Raw genomic sequence first — 16579 nt, 5'->3', positions numbered from 1 at the left:
AAAAATCAAGCTTAAATAATTCAATGAAATTTTTATTGAGTAGAATCTCTCGTGAATATTTTTTTTTTAAATTGAAATTCATCCAAATCCGATTATATAAACTTAAAATTACCCGAAATGGTAGGCCTTGTCTTCCCTATTTCAAACTCCATTACAAACATTCAAAATTCATTCTAAAAAGGAAAATGTCGACCCATTGACATCCTACTAGCAAATTGCAATTGCTATTTAACATAACGAATTAAAGGTCTCGTCTTCACTTAAGCAAACTTTTCTGGTTATTAAGCAACCGCTTGTATTATCAAACCTTCACTAATTTCCAATAGCTTCCGTAGCCAACTCAACTCAAGTACACCACAAGTAAGAACCTCCTTCAGAAATATCTCCATGGCTCGTGTGGCTTCAAACCCCTTAGGCCTCCATAGATTCCGGCCGTATTTTCAGGCCGCTCAACCTCCACTGCCCCTAATCCAAACCTCTTTTCCTTGCCAAATCAAGCCTCGCCGGTTCCCAACCGTTGTAGCCTGCCAAACTGACCCCAACCCCACCAAAACCCCCACAAAGGTTCACCTTTTTCCCACTTTTCAATTTGAGTTTCCAATGTGAAGAATCTAATTTTCTTCAACTCAATGCAGGAAGAGGAGCTTGTTGAGCCTGCTTCTGTAAGTGATACTAAAAGCGAGGGTTTATCTTCTTCTCCGGGATCTGGATTTCCTGAATTTCCAAATAAAGATGTAAATAAGCAAATAGCAGTGGTTTCTGTGCTTGCAGCACTGGGACTTTTCTTATCGGCACGGCTGGATTTCGGTGTTTCGTTAAAGGATCTCTCTGCTGCTGCTGTACCTTATGAAGAGGTCTTTTCTGGCTTTTCATTTTTCTAGCGTTTGGTTTAATTCCATGAACCAAAATTTTGGTGCAATTCGATTGAATTCAGATGCAGCTTATTTGAAATGAATTTTACATTTAAATTTCAATTAAATTTCATAGGCTCGTATTTGATTTAATTTCATATTGAAATTCATTTGCCTTTGTTTCCTAAACTATCTTAGGCTTAAAATTAAATATATATATATATATATATATATATATATATGCGTTACAAATTTATAACAAATAGCAAATGTATAAATGCATGAATAATATATTAATAAATACAAAATAAATTTTCATGTCTTCTAATATAGGAGATCTATGTAATAACGTTAATAGTGTGATATAAATATCTCTTGTATAAAGTAGAAAGTAAGTATAGAAAAGCTGAAGTAATAGCAGGTTGATAACATTTTTTAACTAATTAGTAGCACTTGATAAGTTATTTAATTAATAAATATAAGAAGATAGATGATTGAGAAAATTCCCTTTTTCATATGGGTTGTTATCCAAAATATATTTTTATGTAAATTTTGTGGAATTCATTTCAATTTTCATTAAATTAGTTAGGAATATGTTTTACTTATAGCCCATTTCAGGGAATTTTCCTATAACTAAATTCTAATTTTTATTCAAATAAAAAATATAAAATATGGAATTCAATTGAATATTAAGAAATTCTTAGGCATGGAATTGAACCAAACGAGCTCTTGTTTATATTTAAAAGACTTAGTTGTTTGTGTAGGCGCTCTCAAATGGGAAGCCCACGGTTGTGGAGTTCTATGCAGATTGGTGTGAAGTGTGTCGGGAGTTAGCTCCAGACGTTTACAAAGTTGAGCAGCAGTACAAGTAACCTTCAATCTTTCTCATTGATGCATCTTCTAATAGCTTAGGATTATGTAGATTATTTTCTGGAAAGTTTATTCATTTGGTTGATTGCGGTATTTGGAATGATCAAGCCTGTGAAACATTTTGCCTTATCGATTGACAAATTACACAACTTTTTTGGTAATTACTTTTATTTTTTCTGTATTAATCTACTCTCATTTTTTTAATGCCAGCTACCTTTTTTTTTTTTTTTTTTAGGGATCGTGTTAATTTTGTTATGCTGAATGTTGACAACACAAAGTGGGAGCAAGAGCTTGATGAGTTTGGTGTTGAGGGTATTCCACACTTTGCATTCCTTGACAAAAATGGAAATGAAGAGGGGAATGTAGTTGGCAGATTTCCAAGGCAGTACCTCCTTGAGAATGTGGATGCTCTTGCCCGTGGTGAAGCAAGTGTTCCCCATGCTCGTGTTGTAGGACAATATTCAAGTGCCCAATCCAGGAACGTGCATCAAGTTGTTGATCCTAGAAGTCATGGATAGATACTATATTCTCTTTGAAAAGCGACTCAACAGCTTGTTACATGAAGTACAGGTTCAGGGTAATATATTTCAGACTAATTGATGTGATGTTGTTCTTAATTACTTTCTACTAATTTCATGCAAATAACATTACAAAAGAAAAACGTTTTTTCCATTTTTTTAAGGATTTCTGAGTCATACTCATATTTACCTGATTCACCTTCTTTGCCTGGCTTCAGTGTTCACTCCGAAGGGAACTCTTTTTCTGGAAATGAAATCCTAGGAATAATATCATCTTAATAAATTGCTCCTGGTTGCTTCCTAACTCGTTCAAATAATCTAATTGGAGCATACCGATAGCAAGGCACATTTGCACTTAATTACAATTTATTCCTAACAACCAAGAAATTGTGATGTTGGAGAGGAAGGAATTGGTTTCACCTTCAATGATGAAACTTCTTCTGAAGTTATCTAGCATTTTGCCTCTTTTTTGTCTCAAATTGAATGTTATGGATCATCAAGCTGTGATCTTATCTTAAAATATGGCTTCAGTGAAATGGTTTTTTCTCTCTGGATTTCCCTTCTCAATGTGAGGTGAGCTGTATTGGTTGTAGATAGGGAAGTCCTGTCTCGCCAATGAATCAAACACTGAAGTTCCAAGCGTATTTGTTATTTTCCTAAAGTATTAAGATTTAGCTCAGTCATGATATACGGTTGAAAGACCTAACCTTGATCATGTCTTGCATGCAGGTTAAATGTTTTAAATCGGATTCGACTTCCAATTGTTGTTCATTTGCTTATAAGCAGTTTACCTCATGCAGACGTATACATTTTATACAGTTTAGATTTGTTTCTTAATTGGAGAATTTCTGTTCCCTGCATTCTGTAACCTGTAAGAATTTCTATACAAAATATCAAATGATAAGTATTCCTGATATTACTTGTAAATAGCCCATGCATTTTGTTCTACGTCTTAAACTTTTGCGAACATGGAAATAGGCCCTTTACATGAACAGTGAGATCGTTATCCGTAAATTGTCTTCCGTAGCGTGTATGCTTTCTAAAATCAGGTATAACCAATGGAGAAAAATCAAGAATGACACCCGGATTGTGTCCTTTAGGGAATTTGCCGAGAACCCTTCCCTCCCCGTGTCTGTTCCCTTCTTTCTTTGGTTTGTTTATTGCCTTGTAGATTCCGGTGGAACCCTCCAGGACTCAGGCTGATATTTTACCAGCACTCTAGCAGAATCTCTTTTATTACTCTTCATTATAGTCTGGAGCATTTTTCATGCGACATTGTTTACATCTGGTTACCATGTTCTGCGGGAAACTATTCTTTGTCATAATCGTTGATGATCAACACATCAGAACTGATTTCTTTTCAGTATGTAGAGGTAATTTTCTTTATCTAGGAAGGGAAGACATCTTCATAGATAATGATTTGTGAGAATCCTTTTGTCAGATTCAACCTACGAGTGTGTGAAGCAAGAAGGGGAAAATAGATGAAAACACAGGGGGAATAGAGAGAAAACATATCAAGAATAAAAAGACAGATAATTGTGATTGTATTCTGTTGAAGAACACTTTATGTTTCTGTTTTGGCATTGAGATATGGTAAGATAATGAAATATAACTTGTCAAAACTTTTTCAACTCAGCAAAATTGGATACAAGTGGAGATTTGAATGTTTTCAAATTTTTGAAAATTTTAAGCTTCCTAAAGAAATATATTTTTTAAATAAGATTTTAAAAATCAATTTTATTTCCAAAAAATATATGAGTATAGATTCATGATACCACTAGTGCATTTGTCAGTCCACACAGGATAAGAAATTTGGGGCATAACTTAACAATGAGGGGAGGAGGAATGTAGTATTGCTCTGAAAGCGAAAAAGCAAAAAATGATTGTGGTTTATGAAAAAAGAAAATTGTATGGTTTTTGTTATGATTTGCATAATCAATATTTGGTTCATTACAAGTTAAGGGACAAAATAATCCATTTTTGAAGTCTGAGATGTTCCAATTATGAAAATCTAACCGTGGTTTTTGTATGAATTAAGATTAATAAATAAATTGCAAATTTATGTTTTAATAAAGAGAGATGGTTTTATATAGATCAAAAAGCCAAATTTAGCTCTGAATTTTTTAATTTAAATTTTGCCTCGATTTCATTTGTTTGCAAAATGTTTTTCATGTAAAATATTTTTTAATAAAATAATTTATTTTTAATATTTAATTTTAATTTTAAAAAAATAAAATATATTAATAAATTTATGTATAGAAGTGTTTGTAAAATTTTTAAAATAATTTAATTTTTCATTTGATAAAGAAAATATTTTCAATAATCATCTATGAGTAAGAAAAATATCATTTGTCATATAAACAGAATTTAAAAAATCAAATAAAATCATCATTGTAAGAATTTTAAGGTTAATTGTGCTTTTCTTATTTAAACTTATTTCGTTTTTAATAATAGTTCATAAACATTTAAATCAAAAAAATGAAATTTAACATTTTTAATGATCGCTATATAGTTTAGTTTATGTTTTGGGTCACTAAACAGAAAGTGATCCGATGCTCATTCGACATGGGCAAAACCTAAAGCCCACCATAAACCCCTGGGAAATAGGTGGGAACTAGCAGCATACATCGTCAAAGCCTATAATCTAACGGGTGAAAAGTTTAATTGAGATCATTCATTTCTGATAAAAAGTGTTCCACTCATGAAATGGTAATGAATGACAAAAGGGTATTTTCTCCAGGATAAACATCATAAACTCAACGAATAAGTTATTATTTCACATCCAGCAAACTATTTGAATCCAAAGAAGCAAAGCCAGGAATCACCCCAACATAAAGTTATTTTAAAATTCATGCTATAATCAGAACCATTCAACTATAAAGTTATTTTTATAAGAATTTTGCTTCCACTTTAAGTATCTCCCATCTTACAACTTATCTATCCACAATAGAGAACAAAGCCCACGCATCAGAATTCACATTCATGCGCATACAAATTTTAATCTCACATTCTTGCTAAATACTTGCAGAATCTATGCAGTGATGACTTCTACATCTTTTCTTTTCCAACATTGTCATAAAAATAATTTAGACGAAGACTAAAGGTCATAAGTACAAGAAATGTCTGTAAGAAAACCATTAGTAAGAAGTTTTGAACTGTAAGATACCTCAACTGTATTCACACGAAAGAACTGAATGAACCAGCATTTATCACTGGACTGCATTACCTAACAAGCTGTTTGTTGAAGGCGAACTCTGTTCGCTTAACCAAGGATCTTGCACAGAAACAGGGGAGCTATCCTTCACTTCCTCCAATGAAGTCAAACAATCGACTGCCCTTTGTTGAACAAGTAATCTCCGGCTTGCCACACCTGCCTTCTTAACCGAGGAAACACTTAGTGACTTCTCACTTCCATTGTCCATTGACGAACAAGTGGAAGCTGCCGGTGACGCTAAGTACATGTTTGGAACCCATGCGCTAAGCCTGATATTCTCGAGCTCTTCTGCTACTTCCATCATAGTTGGCCTCATATCCCTATGAAAAGCAAGGCATCTAAATGCAAGCTCTGCCACATTATGGATTGATGACAATGTCCAAGCATCCTTGTTTGGATCAAGGTATGGATCTATTATCTCATCAACACAACCTCTTCCAATCCTATCGATAGCCAGTGCAGCCAAGTTTACCTCACTGTGAGGTCGAGAAAAATCAACTACTTTCAGTCCGGTTATGATCTCCACAAGAACTACTCCAAAACTGTAAACATCACTTTTATCAGAAAGGTGAAAATATTGATGGTATTGAGGATCAAGATAGCCTGGAGTCCCTTGTGGGGCTGTCGAGATGTGCGATAACTCTGTCATTCCAAGTCTAGAAAGGCCAAAGTCAGCAATTTTAGACTTATAATTGTAATCCAAGAGTATGTTGCTAGATTTTATGTCTCTATGATAAATTGGTGGATTCATGGCAGAATGGAGATAAGCAATAGCATTAGCAGTTTCAGCAGCAATGGTGAGCCTTATCGTCCATGGAAGTCCTATGCCCCTCTCTCTTTGTAAATGCTGACACAAGGTTCCATTAGGCATAAATTCATAGACAAGGATCGGTTCACCCTCCTCTATGCAGCAACCTAAGAGGCGGACCAAATTTGGATGACTTACAGAGGAGAGGAGCTTAATTTCATTCATGACTTGATCAATGCTATCAGTATCTCTATGTCGGATCTTTTTTATGGCAACCCAATCATCGTTGTGGAATTTTCCTGCATAAACTGTGCCATAGGCTCCAGTTCCCAGCCTTTGTTTCTCTGAGAAGCCATTAGTGGCTCTTTCAATTTCTTTATATGCATAAAACGGAACACTAGAATTGCCTGCAGCTTCACATAGAAGTCGCTTTGCACTCAACCTGTTTCTCATGGAAGTGGACCTCTGTCTTACAAAGTAACAGATGAGGGCCAGACCAGCCATCAATAAAGCTCCAGCAATAACCCCTGATGACATAAAATGTGAACCACTCTGTGACATTCAAAAAGGGGAAGGAAAAAAAATAGAGAAGGAACAAAGAAAAAAGAAATTAACATGATATTTGTTAAGATTATTGCAAAAAATTCCAGAATACAAGCAAATGCACTCAGCCCTACACTAGCATAACCATATGTAAAATTAGAAACTTCCAAACTATCTAGTATCTACTGCCAAAGACACGAATTTCGATCCAGTATCATTCTTGTGCAATTATGAGATAGCAAATTGTTAAATGATAAACAATGAGTTAAAGCACACACCTTGCTAGTTTATTTAAAGCAAAAAAGATGACTTTATTACCATTCATGAATTTTGCAAGTAGATAAACATAGAAAGGGAAATCTTTGTTTATTGCTGTTATATAGCTTAAGAAATTACCTCCAACAAGAACACCAACTCTAGTAGTTCCTCCACAGTCCCCATTAATGTACTTTGAAGCATTGCAACCAGAAACTGGCAATCAAAGAAAGAAGGGTCAGAAAAAAATTGTCTATTTGAAAAAGACAAGACAACGAGTCCTAGATATGAATATGTGATCTATCATCGTAAATAAACAAGAGTACACTTGCATCTCATGTTGTCGAAATTTTCCCTTGTTTGATAACACCTGCAATTTTCAATAGTTTCTGGACTCCTCATGTTCAGAGTTCAAACCATTTTAAGTTCAATCAAATGACAGCCTAACCATATACACTTTTATGGGAAAACAAGACTGGTTAGATAATAAAATTTGTTTCCACAATCTTGTATTCCAGAAGGATAAACACTTCTATTGCACTAAATAGTTGATGCTAATGAATCGAGCAGAACTACAGGAAAAATGAATCCCTAAATAATTTCTCCATCTTCTATCCAAATGAATAGTACATAATCACCAAGTAATTCCATGATTCTGCAAAGTAGAAAAGAAGACCCTTTATTGTCACACCACATTTCGATCAATGGGCCAGTTCACCTAAACTTTGTAACTTTGTCGCTTGAAAAAATACAGATTCTTGAAAGATATCTGATCAGGTTTTGGCTGGATTAGCACCTAAAGTCAAATGCCACAAGACGCCATAATCACGGCAGGTATTGCATTGATTATGGTCAGTCCTGTGTTTGGGTAAGACATAAAGAATCTGGTAAAACGTAACTAGATTTGCTTTGAGCCAAATCTAAAATGATTTAATGTACAGTTCTTCAGCTCTAAAATTCAACTTTTTAGCATTTTCCTTATATATGTACGTCATTAATTATTATTTCTATGCATCACCTAAGCACTAATCTCTATAAACTATCAATCTCACTAGTTATAACCCCCTATCCAACCCAATACTGAAAAACCTCATAGGAACTGTTTGCTTTGCCAATTTCATGAAAGAACATAACCCCGGTGAATCTCTTTTTTTTTTTTTTTTTTTTTTTTTTTGTATAAGCCATTCTCCGAAACCGCTGGCTCTACTAATCTCTCTGCTACATATTTAGGGCTTGAACTTAAGACCTCTAGTTAATGCATTTCATCTCACCTCTTGGATCCCATCTCACCTCTTGTGACCTCTGGTTAAAATAGAACCTCTTAGGTGTCTCTCGGGTGCCCAGTGAAAAATTTTAATGCAACCTTGATTAGGCAGTGTCCCCTATGATCCTTGGGGTGATACTCCATAGCCCTGTCCTGTTTCTTCTTTCTTCTTTTACCACCGTAGGACGCCAATACTCCATTGAAATGTCTTTCTCCAGTTAGCCAACTCAGGTGCCCACTTGCCCAGTCAAAGGCCAACCCATGCCCACCCCCAACACACGCAAAATCAAACGCGACCCACGCAAACTATATACTAAAATATGCATATGCACAGCCAAATAAATCTGAAGACCGAATTGACTCACCTCTCCGGCATCCTTTGGCACCTTCACGGGAATTGACTTTGAACCCATCTCCGGCGAACCCTTTATTACACTGGCATCGGTAGCCAATCTTCCCATCACCAAGCGTGACTTCCGTGCAGTTACTATTTTCTGAGCAAGAGTCAGCTGTGCAATTCCCTTGAAGCCACCAGTCCAACTCAATTCGTTCGAACTCGAGCGAGAGTATTGGGACATTCGATCCAACAGCAAACGAAGAGAATATGAATTTACAATCCATCGAACTTAAATTCTCGTAACGCAAGATATCTATTCCCGATTTCTGCCGAGAATAGCAGCTTAAATTGTCGCTTTTGGCGTCGCAGCTCTTTAACTGCAACTGGTTCGAGAATGCACTCGTGGGTATCAGGCAACTGTTTAGAGACCTGCTGCAATTTTGCAGGAGCAGCCCGTTTCTCCAAGCTGGTGCATAGTAGTGGCCAAACAGCGGTTTAATCAATTCAAAAGAGCGGTTGCATTCTGCTGGAAGAGATACAAGTACACCATTTGGGGTTATGTTTTGGACTTGGAAATCTCCGATTCTAATGTCTCCCGTCTGGTGGCTGCAGTTCAGCCGGATGCTGCACCCATCCGAGAAGCCAAATGGGTAAGGAACCCACCTGATTGAATCACCGGTTCCACAAGATTTCCGGCACTGGATCGATAAGTCATGACTATGAGCTCTAGTTGAAGTGATCAGCAAAATTGAAGCGATGATAATAAGAGCTAGCTGGGTTTCTTCAAAAATCATTACTGGGTTGTGTTGGAAAAGACCTGAATCATTTACCTTTCCCTTTCTTTACCCACTGCACTTCCTCTGCAGATCGCAACAATAAGAAACTGTTAACAGAGATCAAATAATTTATGTTGGGTGGTGTAAAAGAGCGGGGAAAGAAATTGGATTAGATAGAGAGTGAATTAAATTAAAAGCTCAGGTTTTTGGTGCCGTTGGGAAGCAACCCATCAGAAGCCAATAAATGCTTCATAAAACAGAGTTCAATAAAAATTTAAGGTTTTCTCCTTTTTTTGTTTTCATTCACAAGGAAAATCGAAAAGAAAAAGAGTTTTCACCCATCAAAACTTGAAGAGAAATGGTTTCTGGTGTTGGTTGGTCAAGAATTTATGAGCTTTTTACCTCTTTCCTCTGAAACTTTCTTCAATGGCTGTGTAATTTCCTCTGCAATTCCCTATTTCAAGCTTTCATAAAATTCAAAACTCAAAAGCCCCACAAAAACCCTTTTCTCTTTCTTTCCTTTCGTTTTCCTAATTTGCCTATATCTGGATTCTTGGCTTGTATGAAACAGTAATCATTGCATAGCTTCCAATGAGCAAAACCTTCGTGCACTCTGCAAAAGCCTTCTAATGTTTTTTCACACGCAAATATAAACGAAGTTCCCACATAATGACCAAAATACCCTTAAGTGTGATGGCCAATGAGAATGCAAATGTACATATATACCCCTGTAAAGGAAGCAATTTTACAGGTAAAGAAGGAGAAGAAGAGGGGTGCGTACAGTCGGCACGCAATTGTAAAATGCTTGACGAGAAGCAATTTACTCCTTTCTCTATTCTTTACTTTTACTAAATTTAATGAATTAATTTTTTTTTTGAACTAGTTAATGAATTAATTTAAAAATTATTAAAATATTCTATTCTTTTATAATTTTTATCTATTTTATTTATATATATATATTTAAAAAAATTTCTATTAATTTTTTAATTATATTTATTTTAAAAATATTAAATTTTGATATTTAATTTATATATTATTATAATATAAAAAATAAATAATAATTTTGAAATAACTAAAAAAAATAGATATACAACAAAAAGAAAAAGTATATATGCTTTGCAAAATTAAATTTCACCTTTTTTAGTTAAATTTATGTTCCAGAATGTAAGTAAATTCTTTAAACTTTGATAAGAAAAATTAACTATTATAAATAAGTAAATAATATATATATTTAAAACTAAAATAACTTAAAATAATTTTTTAAATGAAATGATTATGGAGTATAATTTTATAAAATATATAAATATTATAATTGAGTTTTATAAATATAAAAATTAAATAATTAATTTTAATAAATTATAAGAGTTTAATAACAATTTTTTTTAACATGCAGCTATTTACTTATAAATATTATTGAGTTTAATTGAGTTTAATAAATCATAAATATTATTGTCTTAGGTTCATATAAAACTCATTAATAATTAATATCTACTCGTCTTTATTGACTTTCAATGCAAGTTTGTTTTGTGGTTCCTTTGTAACTCGATATTCTCGTCTTTTTCTCTTCGTTAAATCTAACTTTTTCTTTCCCCTTCCTTATGAAAGACAATCTGCGTTAATTAACTATCGATGAAAAAGAAAATGTTATTATCTCTATTAAGAGTTCTAGAGATATTCCGATCGTTATTTATGATTTATGTATGGTGGAAATATTTTTCACATACAATCCAATTAAATTTCAGAATATGTAGACCTTTTTGGCAGATTTATGGAGGTAATCCCTGAACAGTTATTGCATTGAAGGATTCGGTTCCTAATTACAAGTCGGACATTTTATTTTCATGGAAACAAAAGCTCTTAGTTCTCGTATAGAATTTTTTCGTAATTTTTTACATTTTGATAGTCGCTTCTCAGTCAATAGACAATGATTGGGAGGAGGCCTTTCGTTAATGTGGAAGAGTCATGGGTCTGTTTCTATGGTTTGCTTTTTTTCAAATTTTATTGATTCGGTTGTTTTGGAAGGTAATGTTCAATGGAGATTTACTAGTTATTATGCGTTTCCGGAATCGCAACGACGACTTCAGTTTTGGAAACCTTATTCGAGTTTTATCTCGTAGAAACTCTCTTTCGTGGTTTTGTTTGGGAGACTTTAATGATTTATACTCGATAGATGATAAAGTAAGAAGAGTATCTTTGCCAAATTATCTTATGCAAGGGTTTAGACAGTCACTTAAGAAGCATTTTTGCCAAATTATCTTATATATAGACTTGATTTTGAATGATTGTAAATCTTTGTTAAACTCTAAAACTGATATTTTTATTAGATGGGTTCATCGTAATACTACTTTAACTGCTCATACTTTGGCTAAAGAATCTATCACACATAATCGTCTCTCTGCTTGGGATGATATCCTTCTTTGTTTAATGGAATTTTATTAATACAATCGATAGTTTTGCTTTAAAAAAAATATATTATTGTCTTATGTACTTAACTGTAACCATAAATTAATAATAACAATTTAAAATATATTGCATCCGTCTCATTGCTATGGCATAAAACAGCGATTTACTTATCATTTTATAATAAATAAAAAACACACAGCAAAAATTATAATTTTATTAAATATAAAATAAATTATTTATTAAAATATAGACCTATTAAAAAAAATTAAATATTTATCACTTTTTATATTTATATCTTAATTTTAAAATCTTAAATAATATGACCAATTCTTTCACACTTACCTTAGTTTTTTTACTATTTACTTTAATCAATTTTAATTAAAAAAATTTTAATTTAAGTAAAATTATTCAATAAAAGACCTACTGAAAAAGAAAATAACATTTATATTAATTCATATTTATATCTAAAACATTAAATTTAAATAATAAAATTAATTTTTTTTCAATTTATCACGATTGTAATTAAGAGAACTAAATTAAATCTAAAAAATTAATAATAAATTATAATACAATCTCTAAAATTTTATATTAATAAATATATAATCTTTTAATTTAAATTTTATATTAAAAATATATTTATTTTATATTTATCATATGTAGTATTAAATAAATAATTATTACAAATAAATTTTCGTTACTTAAAATATCACATAAAAATATTATATATTAAAATATTTCTTTGAAAATTTATACTCATCATTATAAATTATACATATTAATTTTAATCTATGAAAAAATATATTTTATATTGATAATATTAAATAACATAAAATATTACATATTTTAGTATGTAAAATCGCCTTCTTTATAATTTTTATAAAAATTTAGATATATTAACCGCGTCTCTCATAAATTATTTGAGATATTTAATATTTTTATTTTACTCAATTATATAACAATTAAACTTATGATGTATATTAATTTATTTGCTGATTCGATAAAAAAAACTGTATTTTATATTAATAATATTAAATAAAATAAAATATTTTATATTATATTTTTTTATATTTTAAATTTTTATTAAACTATAATATGTGTATAAAAATGAGAATGAAAAGTAAATAATGGGACTTATAAAAAAGAATATTGTTGAAATAAAAATATAAATTTTAAAAACTATTTTATTAGTCAAATAAAATTTTAAGAATTATATTATAATTTTTATAATAACTTTTTAAATTTAATTTAATTTTTATTATAATTAAGACAAAATGAAAAAAAAGTTTAGTTTTATTATTTAAAATTTAAAGTTTTGAATATAAATTAAATTACGTAAACGTTTTAATTTTTTTATCCAATAGGTGTTTTAAGAAATAATCCTAAATGATATTTTTTATTAAAATTAATTAAAAGTAAATGATTAAAATTGAGGTAATTATTAAAAGATTGATTTTATCTAAAATTTTAAAATCAAAATATAAATGTGAAAAGTGATAAATTTTTAAATTTTTTTATTTAATATGCTTAAAATATATTTTTATATATAATATAAATTTAAATTTACTTTAAAATAATTTTAATTATAGTTAAACTGTTATTTTAATAGTATTAAAATAATAATTTTATAATCATTATTATAATAGTATTATATAAATTTTAAAATATAGCAATATATTTTTTATATAATTTATTATTTTAATAATATTAAAATAATAATTTTTATAATCATTGTTACGATAGTATTACATAAAATTTAAAATGTAGCAATGTACTTTTTCTAGAAAAATTATAGATATATTAATATAATAGAGCGTGATTTTCACATCATTGTGCATAAAAAATTTCCCACGTGTGTATATGGGTGTTTTGCCTTTTTTTTTAATATAAAAATGTTGAATTGAAATGATGAACAATGTGTTAGAAAGGAGATTTGAATTCCTAATTAATACAAAAATTTTAATATGTTCAGTATTTTCACATTTAGTTATTGTTGAATTGAATGAATTCTCGTTAGATAATTCATTGAATGAAAATAATGATTTTTAAGCAAAACTTATTGCTTAAAATAATTAGAAATTAAATGCTTACTTCATATCTAAGTGCTCAAAAGTTTATTCTTGACATCCCGTCAATAAGATTCAGGCGCTCCATTGCTTAGACATGATTTTTCAATTTTCTAAAATGAATGTAGAATATCATTTTGGATTTAAAATAATAATAATAGGAGAGGATTGTGATATTAGTAGAAATATAATAAAAATTTAATAGAGTTAATTCAATTCATAATAAAGATGAAAGTTCTATGTTCTTTTTATTAATATGTTTCATTCGGTTAGGGAAAATTTAAATTTATTTGTATTTAATGCATCAGTTTTCTTGTGGGAATGGTCCTTAACATTACCTAATTCTTTTTTTTTTTTTTTAAAGATAAAGAATAATTCCATTGATAGTGCTTAATCTAAAACACATTCCGTCAATAAACAAATGATATAGAAAATAAGCCTAAATCTAAAAAAATGTTAGAGTAGCCTAAGGAGGAAATGATCCTGTTTCCGATTGAAATTATGACTGAATATTCAGTCGGTTCGATTTAAAATTGAATCAAACTGAATAAACTGAAAATTAAAATTTTAGCATTCGTGAAAATTAAGCTAATTGATTTTGAGCAGAAATCGTTTTAAATCGAATCGGACTAATTCAGTTAAATTCGATTCGGTTTGGTTGATTAGACTTTTTAGTAGTCTTTTTATTTTTTACGCTTTATTTTTAATATTATAAAATTAAATTAAAGTATTTCAACTTTGGTTATAATCTATATTATTAAAAATAATATATTATTACTCACTGATGGGTTCAGTTTGATTTTACTGATTTTTTCTTATCAAAATCGAACCGAACTAAAAGTAATAAAAAATTAAATCAAAATTTTAATTAATTTAGTTTTCTTGATTTTTCGATTTGAATTGAATATTGTTCACTCCTATTTGGAGGGGTGTGCTCCAATTATCAATAGAGATTGCTAAGGTCTTTAGTAGTAAAAATCACACATATTGAGGAATCAAGACCAAGGATGAACCAACACTATAACTAGATCAAACCTTCAGTGGCCCAAACTAAGAAAGAGCACAACTAATGGAGCCATTCAGAGCCTAGAGGGATACAATGCAGAGCCTTAAAGAGACTCTTTCGCCCTGAGGCAACCATCAGAGCCTTAAAGAGACTATCTCGCCCTAAGGCAACCATTTGAAGCACTGGATGGAACTAAGCCTATGAGTTGCACATCATCAGAAACATTATAGGCACCCCCTAAGTTGTGAGACTAAAACGCAGATGAAAGGATATGCCCTTTCAAACTTCAGATTGCATGGCATGCAAAGCAAAAAATGAGCTCCTCTCCAAGTTCAGTCTTGATGGTCCATCTGCAACCACTCAAAAGGACAAACCCAAGAATAAATAGAAAAACTAAGTAGACAAAAGCCCCTCTTCCAATTATCTTTGTTCTTTTGAAAATAAAATCAAAAGAACTATTTACACTTAGCTACGCAAGGAACGAGGAAACCTACAATGGTGGGGAAGGTAAAGTGCAAATGAGGTCTACAAATGATATGCACGAAGGTTAAATCCTACAAAAAAATTACAAAAAGCGGAAGAGAAGAGAGTTTTTCTCTTTAAAAAAAAAAAGTGGTTTGTCTTCTTGCTCTGAGAAGTTTTCTTGTTCATATTCTTTCTAGGATTTTTCTAGCCATTTTCTTGACTTTTTTTTCAGCGTTGTTCGCCATGAGAGCTCGCATAGATGATGATGTTGTCTCTGAGGAGATGGAGAACCTATCTGTGGAAGGAGGGGATAGTGCGCATGGAGGAAATGAATACGCTTAGTTGGAACTGTCGTGGGTTGGGCAATCCACGGGCACTGCAGTTGTTGGAATTCTATGTGAGCGATAGGAGATCAACTTTTATTTTTTTAATAGAAAATTTGTGTTTGTCTTTAAAAATTTCTGAAATAAAGACTCGTTTGGGTTATGATGACTTCGTAGTTGTTGATTGTATAGGGCATAGTGGGGGCTTGGCGTTACTCTGGTGCTCAGTCTCTCATGTTTCTGTTTTGAATTTATTTTCACATTGCATTGATGTTGAAGTTTCTATTGACTGTATTGGTTCTTGGAGGCTTATAGGTTTTTATGGTCAGCCTAATCATTTGAGACGAAATGAAACTTGGAATCTCCTTCATAACTTAAGGGATTGTAGCCCTTTACCTTGGGTTTGTCTTAGTGATTTTAATGATTTACATACTGTCCATGAGAAGAGAGGAGGGAGGCCACAACCACGTGCTTTAATACAAAGTTTTCATGAGGCTATTTGTGATGTAGGTTTGACTGATTTTCCTATAGGAGGATATCCTTTTACGTGGGAGCATGGTAAGGATTCTGATCATTGGATTGAGGAGAAATTAGATAGGGTTTTGGTATCTAACGGTTGGAGGTATAAATTCCCTTATGCTCGCATATACACTGGATATCACTACTTCTGATCACTTGCCTATCTTTTTGGAGGTTCGGTCTGTGGTCACTCGCGATCACGCTAGGAGATTCAATGTATGCTATGAATTTATTTTTGGTGTCGCAAACAATATGTTATGAATTGCAGCGACTTGTGGCTCAATTTTGGTGGGGGAGAGGGAGCTTTCACGAACGAGGTATGCATTGAGTAAGCTAGGAACGGATGGCGAAATCGAAGTTTGATGGTGGATTGGGATTTAAAAAATTGCATGAGTTCAATTTATCTATGTTAGGGAAGCATGCA

At 31.6% G+C, this 16579-nt stretch overlaps 2 protein-coding genes across 3 annotated transcripts; one reads left to right on the top strand and one right to left on the bottom strand.

Moving 5' to 3' along the window:
* The first annotated feature begins 218 nt into the window (after nucleotides 1-218).
* On the top strand, nucleotides 219-3166 carry LOC110627432 (thioredoxin-like protein HCF164, chloroplastic). 2 transcript variants are annotated; one of them, XR_006347962.1, is made up of 5 exons: nucleotides 225-564; nucleotides 636-854; nucleotides 1616-1719; nucleotides 1957-2298; nucleotides 2969-3166. XR_006347962.1 is itself a non-coding variant. In XM_043948735.1 (4 exons), the coding sequence occupies exons 1-4, from the start codon at nucleotides 388-390 to the stop codon at nucleotides 2237-2239; spliced, it is 783 nt and encodes a 260-aa protein (XP_043804670.1). In that variant the 5' UTR covers nucleotides 219-387; the 3' UTR covers nucleotides 2240-2452. The 2 variants fall into 2 exon arrangements, 1 of the variants encoding a protein (XP_043804670.1); XM_043948735.1 differs by lacking the exon at nucleotides 2969-3166 and having other exon boundaries at nucleotides 219-564; nucleotides 1957-2452.
* Nucleotides 3167-5098: 1932 nt separating this feature from the next.
* On the bottom strand, nucleotides 5099-10009 carry LOC110627431 (wall-associated receptor kinase-like 14). Its single transcript, XM_021773732.2, has 4 exons — nucleotides 9779-10009; nucleotides 8629-9460; nucleotides 7141-7215; nucleotides 5099-6728 (listed from the first exon to the last, which is right to left on the bottom strand). The coding sequence occupies exons 2-4, from the start codon at nucleotides 9392-9394 to the stop codon at nucleotides 5449-5451; spliced, it is 2121 nt and encodes a 706-aa protein (XP_021629424.1). The 5' UTR covers nucleotides 9395-9460; nucleotides 9779-10009; the 3' UTR covers nucleotides 5099-5448.
* Nucleotides 10010-16579: the final 6570 nt, after the last annotated feature.

This window comes from Manihot esculenta, chromosome 12 (assembly GCF_001659605.2).
Source record: "Manihot esculenta cultivar AM560-2 chromosome 12, M.esculenta_v8, whole genome shotgun sequence".
Taxonomy (NCBI): Eukaryota; Viridiplantae; Streptophyta; class Magnoliopsida; order Malpighiales; family Euphorbiaceae; genus Manihot; species Manihot esculenta.
Note: the sequence above shows the minus strand (reverse complement) of the source record. Positions and strands in the feature narration are given on the sequence as shown.